The sequence below is a fragment of the Phacochoerus africanus genome, chromosome 8 (assembly GCF_016906955.1).
Source record: "Phacochoerus africanus isolate WHEZ1 chromosome 8, ROS_Pafr_v1, whole genome shotgun sequence".
NCBI lineage: Eukaryota > Metazoa > Chordata > Mammalia > Artiodactyla > Suidae > Phacochoerus > Phacochoerus africanus.
Window position 1 is genome coordinate 36,424,325 of NC_062551.1, and position 17,354 is coordinate 36,441,678.

General features: G+C 52.8%; 1 protein-coding gene across 2 annotated transcripts in view; it reads left to right on the forward strand.

The window, feature by feature from the left end:
* The window catches only part of ABCC12 (ATP binding cassette subfamily C member 12), a 66,533-nt gene that overhangs the window by 28,734 nt on the left and 20,445 nt on the right, over window positions 1-17,354 (forward strand). Inside the window, exons 11-19 of one of the 2 annotated variants that reach the window (XM_047791061.1) lie at window positions 1,593-1,717; window positions 4,978-5,050; window positions 6,667-6,870; window positions 10,514-10,648; window positions 10,757-10,832; window positions 10,914-10,985; window positions 14,054-14,143; window positions 14,838-14,941; window positions 17,009-17,206. In XM_047791061.1, the coding sequence (XP_047647017.1) occupies window positions 1,593-1,717; window positions 4,978-5,050; window positions 6,667-6,870; window positions 10,514-10,648; window positions 10,757-10,832; window positions 10,914-10,985; window positions 14,054-14,143; window positions 14,838-14,941; window positions 17,009-17,206 (1,077 nt within the window). Of the gene's footprint in view, window positions 1-1,592; window positions 1,718-4,977; window positions 5,051-6,666; window positions 6,871-10,513; window positions 10,649-10,756; window positions 10,833-10,913; window positions 10,986-14,053; window positions 14,144-14,837; window positions 14,942-17,008; window positions 17,207-17,354 lie in introns of those variants that run through there. The other variant, XM_047791062.1, reaches the window with a different exon arrangement.

Sequence of the window (17,354 nt, forward strand, 5' to 3'; positions counted from 1 at the left end):
GTTCACCGGCTGTCTCAGCCTCCACCTCACTGTTTAGCCTGGGACAAGTAACTTAACCTCTCTGAGCTCTGGTGTGCTCATCCGTAAAATGGGGATGGGAATGCTTGCGATGAGGATTCAATGAGATTACCTATGTAATAGAGGTTATAGGGCAAGTCCCAGCACCGGCCACAGTCATCAGCATTGTACATGCACCTAGCACAGTACTTGGTATATGCCCTATACATTCAGCTGTTATTATTATTAATAATGGTGTTATCATCATTCCGTCTTCTCCAAGTCTCCCGTCCTCTATCTCTTGGACCATTCCTGAGGAGAAATGCAGTCACGTCGCTTGGCTGTCTTGGCTATCCTCCTCCCCTGTCCCCTGACACACTGCCACTGACCAATATGCCCCAGTCCTGAGCACCACAGCTGGCCTCACACATCCCCCTCACAACAGCGACAAACATAGTATCACTACTAGCTTCCCCCTCTACCGACGGAGGCTCACCATGAGGGGCCTTTTTTGTTGTTGTTGTTGTCATGTATTTTGGCTGCGCTCTCAGAGTATGGAAGTGGCCAGGCCAGGGATCAAATCTGAGCTGCAGCTGCAACCTATCCATCAACACTGGATCCTTAACCCATTGCTCTGGGCCAGGGATCAAACTGGCAACACCACAGAGACAAGCTTGATCATTACCCACTGTTCCACAGTGGCAACACCCCATGAGGGGCCATTTAAAATGAACTTGTGTACTCACAGTCACAGACTGGAGCCCATGCATGTCTTTTTCTCCCTCCCTCCCTCCTTCCTTTCTGTCTTTCTTTCTGTCTTTTTAGGGCCACACCACTGGCATATGGAAGTTCCCAAACTAGGGGTCAAGTCAGAGCTATAGCTGCTGGCCTATGCCACAATGGCAGATCCTTTAACCCACTGGGTGAGGCCAGGGATCAAGCCCACGTCCTCATGGATACTGGCCGGGTTCATTACCACTGAGCCACAATGGGAACTCCCCCATGCATGTTTCTTAATGTGTTTCCTCAATGTTTTAAAAGTTTAGAGGTTTCACATGAAACTAGACATTCTACTCTTCTTGAAAAATCAGAAACTCTGGCCATACCAGGCTCCTAGCCTTGCTTAGCACCAACTGTGCAACAGAGTCGAGGCTGCTTCCTTAGGATGGGACACGCCAGGGCTACTATTCCCAGCAGCGCAGGATATGCCCTCTCCCTGGGGGCCTGATTGAGGAGGGCTGGGTCCAGCCAGTGCACCTGCAGGAAGAGGGTGCCTCTGTGATGGGTCTGCTCAGAGGCCCTCTTGTTCCGGCTGCCCCAAGGTGCATGTCTGGCAGCAGCCCTGCAGGCTGCACTCTCCAGTGCACAAGGCTCACTACTGCCCCTTCTGGAACATTCCCACCCGGCTTCTTGCAGATGTTTGACTTCGAGACCATCGGTCTGCACAGGTGGGCTTTGCAGTGTATGGCAAGGTGTCTTGTCACTCTCATGCACCTTCAGAATTAGTGCTCATGGAATAAGTAGGTGGCAAGGGGCCTCCGAGGAGAAGTCAGCAGGGTCTGGCTCCTGAAGGTTCTCTGGTGTTGTTGCTCCAGATGCAGTTACAACAAGGGATTGTGGCCGTCAACGGGACCCTGGCCTATGTTTCCCAGCAAGCATGGATCTTTCACGGAAATGTGAGAGAGAACATATTATTTGGAGAAAAGTATGATCACCAAAGGTAATATTAACTTTGAAAGCGTGAACCGCTTTAGCGCATGGTATACTCAGCTCCAGATGCTGGTGTCGTTGGCAGTGACGGCTAAATGAGTTTCTTTAATGAGTTCTGATTAAACATTCATCAGATCCAGATGGGTGCTGGTTTTTCTCTTCCTGATCCAAGAGTTCAGGAGAGGTGCCTTCTGCAGACCCGTGATCGCACTCTTAGAAATGGATGGAACCGACACTCAGTCCCGGTGCAGAGGAACGTATGTTCTGAGGTTCTTTGCAACAGTGCATATGGTGTCTGACTAGAGAAAGTGGAATCTAGCAAGTTTTTTTTTTTTTTTTTTGGCTGTGCCTGCAGTATGTGGAAGTTCCCAGGCCAGGTGTTGAACCCATGCCATAGCAGCGACCTGAGTTGCTGCAGTGATGATGCTGGACCCTTAACCCGATGTGCCACAAGAAAACTCTAAATCTGGCAATTTTGCTTTCAGCCAAGGAACCAGAACCTTGCTGGAAATTGTGAGCAGCAGGTATGCAATCAATCAGGCCTGAAATTATGAATTGACACCAGAGCGGGATATAGCACAGTTGATGTCCTCAAAATGATCCAAGGAAATAAAAACAAAGTTCAAGTCATAATTTTGGACTACACTTTGGGCCATTAGAGTTAAGCTCTGGAAATGGTTTCCTAAGGTTCTTTACTGAGTGTGCTGTGCTGCCATGTCCATGTGCTCCCTAGAGTCCCACAGCCACCTATTTAGGGAGATCTTGGCATCACGTCCCCATCTTACAGATGAAGAGGTTGAGGCCCAGAGGGGAGAATGGATCTGCCAAAGGTCAAAGCTATTAAATGCCAGAGTCAGTCTTGAACTCCAGGCCAGCCTGATTTCCTCCACTGGAGCCATCCAACATTGGGGTCACCTCGGAGCCTCCCAACATTGGGGTCACCCAGGAGCCATCCAATATTGGGGTCACCGTGGAGCCTCCTCAAGTGCCACAATGCTGAAGTAAAGACAGGGGGAGTTGGTTTTACAAATCTGGCTGTCAGCTCTTCAACTGTGGTCTGGAGTTTCACATCTTATTGTCTGAACCCACGAACTCTGTCCTTACTGGCCAGCATTGGGCAGCATGTGGTTTCCCAGCAAGGGATATGTTACTTTCCCTCCTTGTTCCCGGCCATGCCATCCTGTGGTCCGGAGGCTCAGCCCAGGAGTCCTTGGCACCAGTGGAATTGCTCTGCTCAGCACCTCCTGGCTTGCCTGTGCCTCCCCCCAGCTCCACCTAGAATGGCTTCTCTTTCCAGAGAAGAGAGAGGGAGTTTTGTCTTTATCAGTATGTCAGAGAGTAAATATTTACCAAATAGCTGCACTACATAGGACTGTGCAGGACCATGGGGGATACCGGAGTGGCTCAGATGCATCTTTGCCCTTGAGGTGCTTAAGTCAGGAAGGGCTTGTTAAGAGATGCACAGAAATGACAATGGGCCAAGGAGGAACCTGCCAAGGGCAGAGACTGTGCCAGGCTGTTCAGAGGCAGCAGCGATCACAAGAGGGAAGAGAGGGTGGTGCTTGACTTGGGCCTTGAAGCATGGATGGAGCACCCTTTGTATGTGGCATCTCTAGCAGAGGTTTTGCTCCTAGCGTGGACACTGAGGCTCAAAGGGCCACAGGAAGAAGGAGGGGAGGAAGTTTAAGGTAGAGGTGGAGGTGGCCGGGGCTGAAGATGTGCTGAGCCGCTGAACCTCATGGTCGAAGCTTGGCAAAGGTAATAGCATCAATTATAAGTACCCCTGATGGAGAACTTGCACACACCAGACGCTGTGCTCATGGCTTTACAGATGTGTTCCCTCTTCCTTCTCACAACCCAGTGAGAGTTATTAGCCTAACTGTGTAAAGTGGAGAGTGAAGATCAGAGAGGTATAGTTACTTGTCTAAGGTCACCCAGTTGGATTCAAACCCAGGTTGCTCTGATTCCAAAGCCGCTGGCTTAACCATGCATACCAGCCCAGAAGTCGATACATGGGCCCTGCTGCTAGGGCCTGGGGTGCCACCTGCAGGGTAGTTACCTGTGACTGGTCAGCTGGCTCTCTTCCTGGTGCCCTTTCTTAGGAAGGTGTATCTTGCAAAGCCTGAGCTGTGAGACTGGCCAATCACCATGCAGGGAGAAGAGAGGAGCCCAATGATGGTGGTGGTGACTGGATCAATTACTCCAGCTGTCAATCAGCCATCAACCCCATGGAGGCAGGCAGCCCTTCAAGTGGAACAGAAACCTGGGGCTCTGCAGCTCATTGGATGGGTCACAAGGCTGAATAGCTGCCAGGCACCCCAGGAATTCAGAGCAGGAGCTGTTCTCGAGGCAGCTGTGCAGCGTACAGCAGTGCCCCAGGGAAGATTGTTTGTAGTGGGGGCTGTCTGAGTGGGATAGAAGTGTAGAAAAACTAGGGAGGAGAATGTGCAAGCCTTTTCTGATCATCTCCCATTTTCTACCCACTCACCTGCTGACTTTCCTGGATCCCTGGTGTCTGAAGTCCTCAAAGAGTAGGACTGGGGTTATGTCCAGTGGGTCAGGGGCCCCCTGGCTCTGCTGTCCTATGTAGGATGAGGTGCTGGCCCCAGCAGTGTGACTGCTGAGAGCTGGTCGAAGCTTTGTCTACCAGACTCCCCACTGGTCTCCAGAACTGGACAGAGGGTGATGCTGAGGGGCAAAACCGAGAGGCTGGGAGATCCAGGGAGCTGGGGTCCTGTCCTGTTTGACCTCTCTACCCCCTCGGCAGCCTTCTCTGTGCCTCTGTGACCTCAGCTGTGAACCCTGTCCCCCCCCAGCCTAGTGGGTGGGGCTGGTGGACAGAGGAGCACCCTGGAGCATATTTCGGAGCCCCCATTCACAGCCACCACTGCCCTCTGCTGCTTCTGCCACCCACACACTTCTTCTCATCCATTCATGGTCACATGTCCTTTGGGATGCCTCTTCCAGCGACCTCCAGATCTCCTGGCTCTGACTCCCATGAGTTTTCCCTGCAGGGGTTTCACATGCGCTTATTTCATCTTTCTTGAATGGATGGACATCTGTGAGGGGCAGGTCCTCCTGAGTCACCTCTGCATCAGGTGGGAAGGGAGGAGGTCAAGGGGAAGCTGCCCTTGGACATCAAAGACAAAGCCACTAGCCACCTCCTCACCTGTCCTTGACACCACCATGCATTTTGCGCATCCTGGGGCACCACCACCCCCGGTTGTGGGGTCCATCTCACTGTGCTGACTTCTAGCCTTGTACCCCCAGGTACCAGCACACTGTTCGTGTCTGTGCCCTCCAGGAGGACCTGAGCAGCCTCCCTTATGGAGACCTGACTGAGGTGAGTGGAGCCTGAGCTCCAGCTCCAGCTCAGCCCACAGCCACGCACAGTACCCCAACCACCAGGTCCAAGGGGCTGATGCTCAGCAGGGGCCAGCTCCATCCTCATCCTGGCTCCCTGGAGGACCACATCCCCAGGAAGTGTGTCAGGTTGCTTTCTCCACCTGGGTCCTTTCTGGAATGATGTCACAGTGGATGTGGTACCAATCCTGCTTGAGTTGGGTTCAGCAATGGTCACTCTTGGGGTCACCCCTAATCTGCCTGTCATCTCAGCAAAAGTTTCTGGTAAAAGCTGCTTCCTCCCCTCAAGGCCCACTCTGTCCTCCAAAGAGGGAGATGGGAGGTACCGCATTGAGCCTGGAGGCTCAAGGGCCCCTTCTTGCCTTGCTGGCTCTGCCCACCCAGGAGCGTCAGGGTCATCTCCAAACATCGCCCCCTGGTTTCCCTTTAAAGGGCTGGCTGGGGCCCAGGCTGAGCCTGCCAGCCCAGATGACCCAGGGGAGTCACCAGGCCACCATCTGTCTCCCGGTGCATCTTTTGCATAGTCTGCGCAGGAAACCAGAGAGTGAAAGCATCCTGAAGAAAGCCCAGTGCAGAGCACTTTGCTACTGTCCACTGGTGCCTCAATATGACAGCCACCGCATTGGCACATGGCCACTACAGCCACTGCAGCCCTGGCTACCCTGCTAGGGATGACTTCCACCCACCCCTATCTGCCTACCTCACTGTGTACTCACCTTCCAGGTTCTAGACTTCTGCTCCTGCCGCTTACCACCTTCAGAGTTCCAACCCCAAATCCACACCCTTGAGGAAGGCTTTCCAGAGTCCCCCCGTCTGAAGTAATTTGCCCCAAAGTTTATGCTTCTCAGTTGGCATTTGTTAAACTCTTCTTTGTGCCACTATGATGCATATAACTAACCACACACTCCAATAAGATCTGAGCTCCCAGTAGACAGGGGACTTTCTTGCCTGGCTTCGTGTGTCCTCCCCCAGTGCCCAGCCTAATACCTGGCTGAACTCCTAGAGGCTCACTTTGGGGTCAGTTGGATAAAATCACCTGATGCAGGCAACCTAGGTTTCTCATCCTTTTAATAGATGCTTGGCCAGGTGTGGTCCAGACCTTAGGGATGTAATGATGAACGAGGCAGTCATGTCTCTTATATTTCTGGAGCTTAGAGTTGCTTAGCGGGGTGGGGTGTGGATCCACAAACAGAAAGCCCTCTTGTCCCTCTGCTCCCAGCCACTTCTCCCTCCCGGTTGCTTGTCAACTTGCCCAGAGCCTTCTGCTCATCAACAGTGCCCTTTGGTGTTAGTGGTCAGTCCTACGGGGTTGCCCTGGGATGGGGATGTGGGGAGCCAGGTACCCCTTCCTTAACATGGGAAGGAGTTTTCTCCTAGTTGCCACTGTCCACCAGGCTTCTTGCCGAAGCAGAGCCTCCCACTTCCCAGGGTACCTGGTTCAGCCGGGGGTTCCCATAAAGGGTGGAGGTGCTTGGCCATGGTGATGAGCCGTCTGCAAAAGAGTCTTGAAAAACTTCAGGAAGCTCCTGTTCCCCAGAGACAGCAGGGTGGGGGATGGGGCCCAGTGATGGATGATAGCCTTGCCCCTGTCTGCAGATTGGGGAGCGGGGCCTCAACCTCTCCGGGGGGCAGAGGCAGAGGATCAGCCTGGCCCGTGCTGTCTACTCGAACCATGAGATCTACCTGCTGGATGACCCCCTGTCAGCCGTGGACGCACACGTGGGGAAGCATGTCTTTGAGGAGTGCATCAAGAAGGCGCTCAGGGGGAAGACCATTGTCCTGGTGACCCACCAGCTGCAGGTGACGGGGACCAGTGGGACCCATGAGGCCACACAGTGGCTGTGGCTCCTGGTGCTCAAGGAATCCCCTCTTCTGCCTAAACCTGCTGTCCCCAGGTGGACAGGGTTGGGGAAGGAGACACTGATGGTCTCTGGCTATTCTGGCCTCCATGAAGCCCTGCCTGCCCCTCCCTGGGCTCGTCCTCCCCATGGCCCCACCTCTGGGCTCAGTATGGCCACGACATTTCCTCCAGGAGCAACTGGCCCCCTCCCTGTGTGATGGACCTGGGGCACCTTCTCCAGCTCTGGGCCACTGATGTTGGGGAGATGGGAAACCAGGTAAAAGCACCAGACCAACCTTCCCTCCCGCAAGGGCTTCAGAAGCCTGAGGCCAGGTATGAGGGGGCATGGGCATGGCAGGGGATGATGGACCCCTTGATGAGGGGTCTAGATGCCCCTGGCCTCACTCCTCAGGGGAAAGCACTGGAGGCTATGACTTCAGGGCTAAGGCTGGCAACTCCTCCCTGCTCAGGACCGCTCTCTCAGGCTTAGGAACACGAATCTTGCCCAGGAAAGGGACTGACCGAGCTTACCCTGAATGAGCTTGAGGATTCGGCAGGATGGGGACAATCCTCACTGTGTCAACCCCACAAATAGGGTTCTGAATGCCTGGCGGGAATCCAGAAACACTCTCTATCCTGAGATGAGCCAGGCTACCCCCCGTCCTACAGTGAGTCCCCAGAGGGGTGCATGCGTGCGTGTGCGTGCATGCACGTGCTTGAGGGCGTACCTCCTGCCAGAGGAGAGAGCCCACAGGAATTGCCTGTCATGAGAGGTCAGTTGTAGCCGAGGGGGTAGAATTCTTGTCTTCTCGACTCTCCTGCCACCTGTGCAGAAAATGTTAAACAATAGGTAAGAGGCAGGTCTCAGGGCCTTTGCAAGGGTAAGTCAAACTGGGGGAGGGTGGAAGCCTACAGCCAGTGAGGTTGCCATGGCTACAGGATGCTCTCACCAGCATTTTTAGGCTTCTGTGTTGGCTAGAAGGGTCAGCCTAAAGAGGGGGAATTTCTTCAAGACCCAGGAAAATAAGGCTTTCCTATTGCTCTGTCTCTGCCCCAGCCTGTGTCTCTTTGCTGATGGCTACAGTTCTCAGAATAAGTTCCAAGCACCTGAATTTGGCATGTGAGGATTCCCTAGGTTCCCTCTGAGTGGGCTCTGTCACCTGCAGGAGGTATCAAGCTTGGCAGGTGCCTACGCAAGCTTCTCAGTCCTCCGCTGGGCCAGGGCTGGGGTAGAGGAGAAGGTTTGATTTCTTTTGGGCCCCCATGAAGTGACGGAGAACAGGCCTTTGCCCAGCCAGGGTGCTAAATGTGGTGACCACAGGCTTGCAGGGTGAGGGTCTCACCCCTGGGGACCAGCTGCAGCAGGGAGGGCTGTCTTGGACTTCTGGGGATGCAGAGGGACACTCTTGGCCCCTGGCGGATGTGGGTCAGAGCTGTCCTTGCAGGAGTCCTCAAGAGGGAGAACGTGATCTTGACCCTGGCCCAATCTCTGAAACTCACTCACCCGCAGTAAGACCTCAGGCAAGAACCCAAGAGGCCTCCTCAGAGACTGCTTTTCACCAAGGTCATTTCATGTCGTTACCTTTTGCTCAAAAAATGTTGGGGGAAAAAAAGTGTTGAAAAATGCAGGCAGCCACCAGGTGGCGCTAGAATCTCAGTCCAGCTACCCAGTGTTGGGGAGGAGGGGCTCAGAACCTGGACCTGGAGCCCCTGGGCTTTTCCAGAACATTTCCCTGGCTGCTTTTACCACAGAGGCCCACAGGCAATCTGGATGCTTCCGAGTGCTTGGGCTGGACGGTTGCTCTTCTATCACGGAGGAAACAAATGAAATGAGGCCAGCGGCCGGTGGCTGAAGTGCAACCCAGGGCCAGCTTTTGTGAGTTTGCAGAACAAAGCTGCACAGATCACACCTGGTCTCACTGGAGAGAACTGGGGGCTTGCTGGTCAGAGGGGCTTCCCTAGGAGCTTCCAGGGTTGGAATATGTGCCCCCATGTCCGTGCCTCAGTTTCCCCATCTGGGAAATGGGCTAATGGAAATGCTGCCTGCTCTCTTGACTGGGCTGTGGGAGACAGAGAGAGGAGATGCGGTTGGGCTTTGAAAGTTAGAAGATGCTGTGCAAAGGTGAGAGGTGATGTTCAGAAAAATGGCCCTGTCAGAAATTGTCTCGCTGGACATGAGAAGCCAGGCTGTTCCTGCTCGGGCTGTCTGGGAAAGTGGACAGGGAACGGGGCACTTAGTCCTGAGGAGGAAGAAAGGCTGGAGCTGTTCAAAGCCAAGTGAAACTGCTGTCCTTTGGCCTTCTGGGTACCACCCTCTTCTCCGCCCCCAACACCTCATTAGGTGCATAATGACCAAATGAAGCTACTTCTTTCCGGGCTTAATCAAGAGTATCAAGGGTAGATTTGACCTTGGGTGGACCCCCAAATACAGGGAAGACCTCTTATCTCTATTGCAAGGCCCATTTAAATCTCACAGCATCTTGTCCAACTCCAAGGAGGGGCTTCCCGCCCTGAGATGGGCTGATCCTATGGGGAGAGCTCCATCTCATTCCAAAATGAAAGGAAACTCCTCTTCACAGCTCTTTGATCTCAGGCATGATATGGAAATGAAGGGAACTCGAATTAGAAAAACAGAAGTGCTTTGGGCAAACTGTGGGATGCTATCATTAAATGTAGCTCTATTTTTAGAATACCGAGAAAGCTGGTGTAAACTCCCCAGGCCAGGTGGTGTGGTCTGGTGGTTGGGGACTGCACCGTGGACTGCGTCTCCTGGGCTGGGGCTGGTTGAGGATGATGAGGTGGGCTTGTAATGCCATAACAGAGGGGGGCCACTGCTCAGCTCCTCTTTCGCTGCTCCAGCAAATCTTGGCTGCAGCGCCTTTGTCAGTTTCATGTTCCAAGTCTCCATGATCAGCTGTCTTAGTAAGACGTCCCATGTAGGAGCAAGAACAAAGGAAGGTCAATGTGCTTCACAGCGACAGCCAAGGGCCCCTTTTGTGCTTATGAGACCCATGGGCACTAAATCCGTGCCTCTCAACTGGAGCCATTATGCCTCCTCAAAGGCCTTGGGCATGTCTGAAAACACTTTTGCTTGTCACAACTGGGGGGAGCGGAGGCTCCTGACATCTAGTGGGTAGAAGCCAGGGAGGCTGCTAAATAAATACCCTACAATTGAGAGTTCCTGTCCTGGCTCAGCAATAACAAACCGGACTAGTATCCATAAGGACGTGGGTTCAATCCCTGGCCTTGCTCAGTGGGTTAAGGATCCGGCAATGCTGTGAGCTGTGGTGTAGGTTGTAGACACTGCTCAGATCCTACATTGCTGTGGCTGTAGGGTAGGGTAGCAGTTGTAGCTCGGATTTGACCCCTAGCATGGGAAGTTCCATATGCCTAAAAAGACTAAAATAAAATAAAATAAAATACCCTACAGTGCACAGTCAGCCCCACCCCTATCCCCAGTTATCTCACTGTCGATGTCACTAGTGCCAAGGCTGAGAACCCCCGGACGAGCTCTGGACACAGCTGGATGGGGAGTCTGGCGTGGCGTTCTTCTCCCTCGTCCAAGGCAGGCATTCGGTGTAGATCACTTTAATATCTCTGCAGTTCTTGGAGTCTTGTGATGAAGTCATCTTGTTGGAAGATGGAGAGATTTGTGAGAAGGGAACCCACAAGGAGTTAATGGAGGAGAGAGGACGCTACGCAAAGCTGATTCACAACCTCCGAGGGTTGCAATTCAAGGTAACTCTTCCCACTTGAGTGCAAGAGATGGGGCACCTTCCCTTATGACTTCTGGCCTGGGGAAGCTCTTGTCATTTCCCTTTCAGAGGTATTTCCTTTTGTCTCCAGGATCCTGAGCACATTTACAATGCAGCCATGGTGGAAGCCCTTAAGGAGAACCCTGCTGAGAGAGATGAAGACGCTGGTACAATCAGAGTTCAAATCCCACTTCTCATTACCCAGGGCTCATGAATGGACACAGATGTCTCTTTATTTCTCGCCCTAGTTTTGGCTCCAGGAGATGAGAAAAATGAAGGAAAAGAACCGGAAACAGAATCAGAATTGGTAGACATAAAAGGTATTTGCTTTTCCTTCCATCAGTTACAGACCCTTAAATTTTTGTTGGGCACTTGCCATGTGGAATAGAGATGTGTAAGCTGAGCATACGTCCTTTGGGGCAGCTAAAATTATATAGTTTATTGCAGCATGAGCCTTGGATTCAACTGCCTGAGTCCACATTCTGGCTCAACCTTATGCTAGCTTTATGATTTTGAAGCAAGATAGCTGGCCACTCTGAGTTTCTTAATCTGTAAAGTGGGGAAATAAGAGTACCAACCTCATAGGCTCTTGAGAAGATTACATGAGAAACTGTACATAAAATGAATAGCACAGTGCCTGACATATAGTAGCTCTCACTAGTTATTATTATCCTCACTAGTTGGAAAGATCAAAACGATGCCCAGAGATTAATTATAGGCAACACACACAGAGAACGTTTCCCATTTTCATGGGGGAATGTTGAGAGGGAATCATGCAGCCGTGAAGATATCAAGGTGGGATAAGGTTATTAATTCTGTCCACAAATAAGGACTCTGAATTCTACCATGTGTTGGGCACTAAGCGAGGCTGGGGAGAGAGGGGAAACATGCCTCCATCCCCAGGCAAGTTCACGGGAAACTGTGATAAGAGTAATGGGAAACCGGGGTGGAAGTTAACAGTGAGGGAGGGCTTCACAATGGAGGTGACCTTTAGATTGGTCCTTTAAGCATGTGTAGGAGTTTGCGGGGGACACTGTGGTGACAAGGTGGGGAAAGGGGATGACTTGGGGTTGAGGGCACCAGGCAATTCCAGGAAGGCAGAGAGGAGAGATGAGAGGGATAAACCTGGCAAGGAACGGGCTGGTCAAGCTGCCTCTCCTCAGACTCTGTTACCTTCCATCCCTTCATCCTCCCAACATTTGTTGAGCACTCTGTGCCCTGCCCCGTGTTGGGCACTGAGAGGGTAGGGGTCAAAATGTACCTTCCTCAAAGTACCCACAGCCAGGTCCCTCAGTAATGTGTCCCTGAACAAAAACCTTTATATATTCCATCAAATTTGAGATGCCACCCATTTTAAGATCACCATCATTTTAGGTACTGCTTAGAAAGAAGTCTCTGCCAAATTAGATGTTATGGCATACTCCTGAATGGGGCACATCCTGATTTTCAGAGATGTTAAAATGTGAGAAAAAAATGTGCGTCTTGGCACCATTAATGGTGCTTGTGACAAATGCATGCCCATTTAGAAAGACAACATATTTTTATCACTCTGGAGGCGGCCAAAGCCGAAGTGGGGGGTGGGGGGCAGCCATCTCTTCCATGCTTTCCCAGGAAGGCTCCAGGCTGCCCAGGACTTGGGGTCCTGTGGGAAGTAAACCCTGTTCCTCTTCTCCTCCTCACCCTCCTTCTCTGGGGAGGAAAGGGAAGGTATGAAATTAAGTGCTCTGAGAGCTATAGGACAGGAAGTGTTGAAGGCGGCACTGCCCACTGGCCTGGCACCAGGGTATTTTCCAAGCGCAGCAAAGGTGAGCAGAGCATCAGCAGCACAGGTGACTGGGCTGGGGCCACAGGGGGGTCTGACAGTTCCTTCTGCGCTCCAGGATGCCGTTCCTTAGGCTCTGCCAACCCACTGAGGCGTCCTTCTCATGCTGCAGCTTTAGAGGGGAAGACAAGCAAAAGGCTGAACATTCTCAAAGAAGCACAAGGGTTCCCAGGCAGAGACTATAAAGGCAGGTGTATTCATGAAGGTGCCTTTGAGATGTGACAGCTTGCCTTGCCCGGCAGGGTGCAAGAGAGCATGTGGGCAGGGGTGCCCCCTTGTCTGGCTCTATTTATGTCTGTTTATGTAGCCAGGTATAACCACAAGATTCTGCCTTGGAGCTGACCTTTTCATGCTTCTCTGGGGAGCAGAGCGAAGAGAGATGCATTCAATCCTGGCTGCTGGGCTTTCTTTGGCAACATCCCTGCCCCTCTGAATGTTGTTCCAATGAGAACTTGACCCTTTGCAAAATGGAGAGGACTTGGGACAGTCACGTCGAGGGAATTGGGAATCCATGCAGCGGCTGACCTGGGAGGGTGCCCTGGGTTTCTTCTCATGGTGTGGGCTCCGTGGTAGATGCCTTCTTGTTGGCCCCTGTGGTAGATGCTGTGGGTGCCCTTAGCACTTCTGCACATGCAGCCCAACTCCCAGCTTCCACACCTGCCTCCCTTTGCCTGGGCGTCTCTCTGGTAGCTGCCACCTGCCGATGAAGCTGGAAGTGCTAGGGAATGAATCTCCTGCAGGGGGAAGCCCTCACCCAATGGCCCATGGGAAGTGGTGTAAAAATAGCCCAGATCCTGATGATCACTGAGGTGTAGCCTCTGAGATGTAGTTCTGCCCTAGCTGGAGAGTCCTCTGTGCTGGAGTTAATGGTGCTGTTATGCTCCCATTGACCATGGGGAACTGCCTTGATGAGATGGCTGGCTTCTACTTTTGTGTGTGTGTGTGCACGTGCGCGCTTTTTAGTGAAGGTGTGGCACATGGAAGTTCCCAGGCTAGGGGTCAAATCGGAGCTACAGCTGCCAGCCACAGCCACAGCCACAGCCACAGAGGACCTGAGCCACATCTTCGACCTACACCCCAGCTCACGGCAACACCAAATCCTTAACTCACCGAGTGAAGCCAGAGATCAAACGCGAACTAGTCGTGTTCGTAACCCACTGAGTCACAACGGGAACTCCCTGCTGGCTTTTAGTGTTGCCTTCCTTTCCCTGTACCTCCAGTAATCCTGGGAACATGACATGTGCTCACATCTTCTTCCCGGGATCTGCTTCTGGAGACCCAGGTCAGGGAAGCAGGGAACCAGACAACCCCTCTCTCCCCAGGGCTGAGCGCATAGTAGGTGCTTCATAAAGATTTCCCTGAAGACTGAAAGCCACCTGCCTCCTAGGGCTGTCATAAGGACCAAATAAAGCAAAATGCACAGAAGTGTATTGGGAGCTTCAAAGCACAGGCTCGTGGAAGGAGGAACCACACTGCCCTTAGCGGTGGGGGGAGTGTGCGGGAGGGCTCCCCACCTACCCCCCACCCACCACGGGGGTGCCACAGGGCTTGTGTTTGTCTCCACAGTTCCTCTGCACCAGCTCATCCAGACTGAGTCTCCCCGGGAAGGAACTGTGACCTGGAAAACGTATCACACGTACATTAAGGCTTCTGGAGGTTTGGTGTAAAACAAGGGGTTTCTCGATTTAATTTGCGTTAAGAAATTCTTTCTTAAACTGTTGGGTTCACCTTTTATGATTTCTTTAACAATTACTCTCTTTATGCTAGGGTCGTTTCTCAGCGCTTTTATTTTTTTCTCCCTGAAAATCTCAAATCTGATAATACAGCCTTTTAAATGGAATCATCCTTTATCTCCATTAAAGCTGCCAGACTCTATTTATTGAAACCGAGTGAGCAGCAGCATGACCCAGCTATAGTTCTAGTGCAACCTTGCACTCTAGTCCGAGTATGACAGCCACCCATTTGCTGCCTGCCTTCAACGCGAGAATCCCATCTCCCTGGGCAAAACACACCTTATAGTTTCATTCCGTGTCTCTCTCGAGCAAGACTGGGTTTTTATGTGCTTGTTTGTTTTAAAGAATCCTGAGTCACTTCTATTAAAGTGCATAGTAGTGGTTTTTCTAATATGTTGACAGTTTGGACCCATTTTCCAGCCAGGTGAAACAGGTGACCTGTTGGGGTTCAGGGACCCAATCCCCAGACTTGTCACATCAGCCTAAGGGGTGGTTCCTAGGGGTGGGGGTGCTTTTCCTGCAGGCTTTGAATTTCCCACCATGGTTGACCCCAAGGAAGAGGAGCCTACCACAGCCCCCTCTCCTCTGTAACCCTGCACCTCCCCCCTCCTCTGCAGGGTACCTCCTTTCTCTCTTCGTTGTGTCCCTCTTCCTCCTGATGATTGGCAGCTCTGCCTTCAGCAACTGGTGGCTGGGTCTCTGGTTAGACATGGGCTCACAGGTGAGTTCTCCTTGGCACCAGGAAATGTTGAGTCAGTTCCCGATGGAGAGTCTGAATGTACCCAACACCACGGGAGGAGCCTCCCACTGCTCCCCACAAGGCTGAGGTCAGCTGCTTACACTCCACAACTCAACTCCTGAAGCTCCCTTTGATTTTTCAAGACCAGTCGGGCATCCAAATTTTAGGTGCCACTTTCAGATTTTAAAGAATTGGCTCAAAAGGTGGTGCCAGGAAAATGTCTGGAGTCCCACAGGTGCCGAAGAGGGTCCGTTTGCAGTCTCTGTTGCAAGGCACCTCTGAGGCGGTGCTGGGAGAAGCTGGGGAAGCCTAAAAGAGGACCTGGCATCTTGTCATTGCTGCTTTCTGTGTCAGAGGGTTCCACCTGGCTCTGCTCCCCAAAGCTCTTCTACAGGAACAGGACATGCAAAAGTCAGAGTCAGTCCCCGGATGTGCTGCAGGGCCACTGGGGATCTCTTTCTGCCTCCCTAGGTCTCATCTAGGCTGGGTCCCTCCTGGATGCTAAGTCTGCTCCCGCCCAAGCTTGCTGGAAGCTCTCCTGGCTTCTGGCTCATGGTTTCAGAGCATTCCTGGAGCCCTGGGAGATGCTATGGGGTTGCCTGCCCATCCTCCAAGATTACATTTTGATACAGTTGTGTTGCTATGACAACCAAAGTGAGGAGGCCCTCGGAAGACACGGGCAGGGGAGAGGCTGCTGCAGCCCTCCTGGAGTTTGGCACAGTTCCCTGAGACCAGTCCCAAGGGGAGAAGCCCATGGCTGGCCTGCTCTGTGCAGAAAAAACTCATCTCTGCAGTGTCCCCTCAGATCCCTGCTTGCTCCTGAAGAGCTCAAGGTTTGAATGAGAGTGGGGCCTCCCTGTATGCGTGGTGCTTCCCCAGTGTGCCAGGGCTGTGCTAATTGGGCAGCAGGCTGACCCACGCGGTTGCCCCACCCCCAGACACGGAGGGCACAGCCCACAGCACAGCGAAGCCTCCTTTGCACGCTGGTCCTTCGGTCAATTAGCTCCCCAGGGATGCTTTTGCTTTCATGGATGTTCATCCATCAGCGGCCACCTCTGGTTTATATTTCCGCTATTGCTGTAATCAGCAAAATGGCATTTAGAAGAAAGATGCTTGGTTGCTCCCCAAAGGCAGTCTTGACTTTTAGCACAGAGCTCAGAGGGAAATGGAACTGCCAGTTTCTCAGGAGGAGGAGATGGCCTTTCTCCGGAAATGCAGGCATCCTCAGGGAGGAGGGAGCCATAAGCGTTTACTCTGAACCCTCCCAGAGCCCTTGGTTCCCCAGGCTCCCTCCTCCCCACCAGGCCTCCAGGGCAGAGGACCAGGGTCCTCCCAGGTGTCCCCTGAGAAGAGGAAAGGAAGGGGCCCCGGGGCTGGCCCATCGTACAGAGAACCCCCGAGTCTCCCCAAGGCCTGGTGGCTTCTGCCAGCAGGTCCCTGATTCCCTGGCCTGTCGGGGCCGCCTGAGGTTTGCTCAGCCAGCCTGTAGGATCCAGATTCGGTTACTTCTGTGATTTTCCTGGTCCAGCATCACCTCTGGTCTCCTGGCTTCTGAGATGGCTGCTTTATTATTCAGGCTGATTTGTCCACTTTGCTTTTCCCACTGACTGTGCTGAGACTCCTGAGCTGGAGGATCCCAGTGGCCCAGGGGGAGGACCCATGTAAAGCTCAGGAGTACCCCTCCCCTGCCCCCAGGAGGTTGAGTTTATCACCTGACTCATTCTTAACATCTATGTATCTTTCTATTTTTTATTTTTTTTTAGGGCCACATCTGCATCATAATGGAAATTCCCAGGCTAGGGGTCGAATTGATCTGAGCCGTGTCTGTGACCTACACTGCAGTTCATAGCAACGCCAGATCCTTAACCCAAGGAGCAAGGCCAGGGATCCAGCCCACACCCTCATGGACGCTAGTCATTCCTTACTGCTGAGTCACAAAAGGAACACCTGCACCTCTTTTTAGTGTCTTCTCCCTGTAAGGATTCTCTGGAAAAGTCCCAATCTTTTGAGCATTGATCAATTCCTGGTGCTTCTCGTTTTCCCCCCAAGATGACGTGTGGGCCTCAGGGCAACGCGAGCACGTGTGAGGTGGGCACGGTGCTGGCCGACACCGGGCCACGGGTGTACCAGTGGGTGTACGCCGGGAGCATGGTGTCTGTGCTGGTGTTTGCTATCACCAAAGGCCTCACCTTCACCAAGACTACGCTGATGGCGTCCTCCTCGCTGCACAACCAAGTGTTGCACAAGGTCCAGTCCCCCTCCCCTCCCTCACCCCATCCCTCCCCACCCCCACCCCCGGGGCTGCCCACACATCCCATTCCTCAGCCACTGGCATTTACTGAGCACCCTCAATGCGCCAGACACCATGCTGGGCTCTGGAGCAGACACGCTGCTC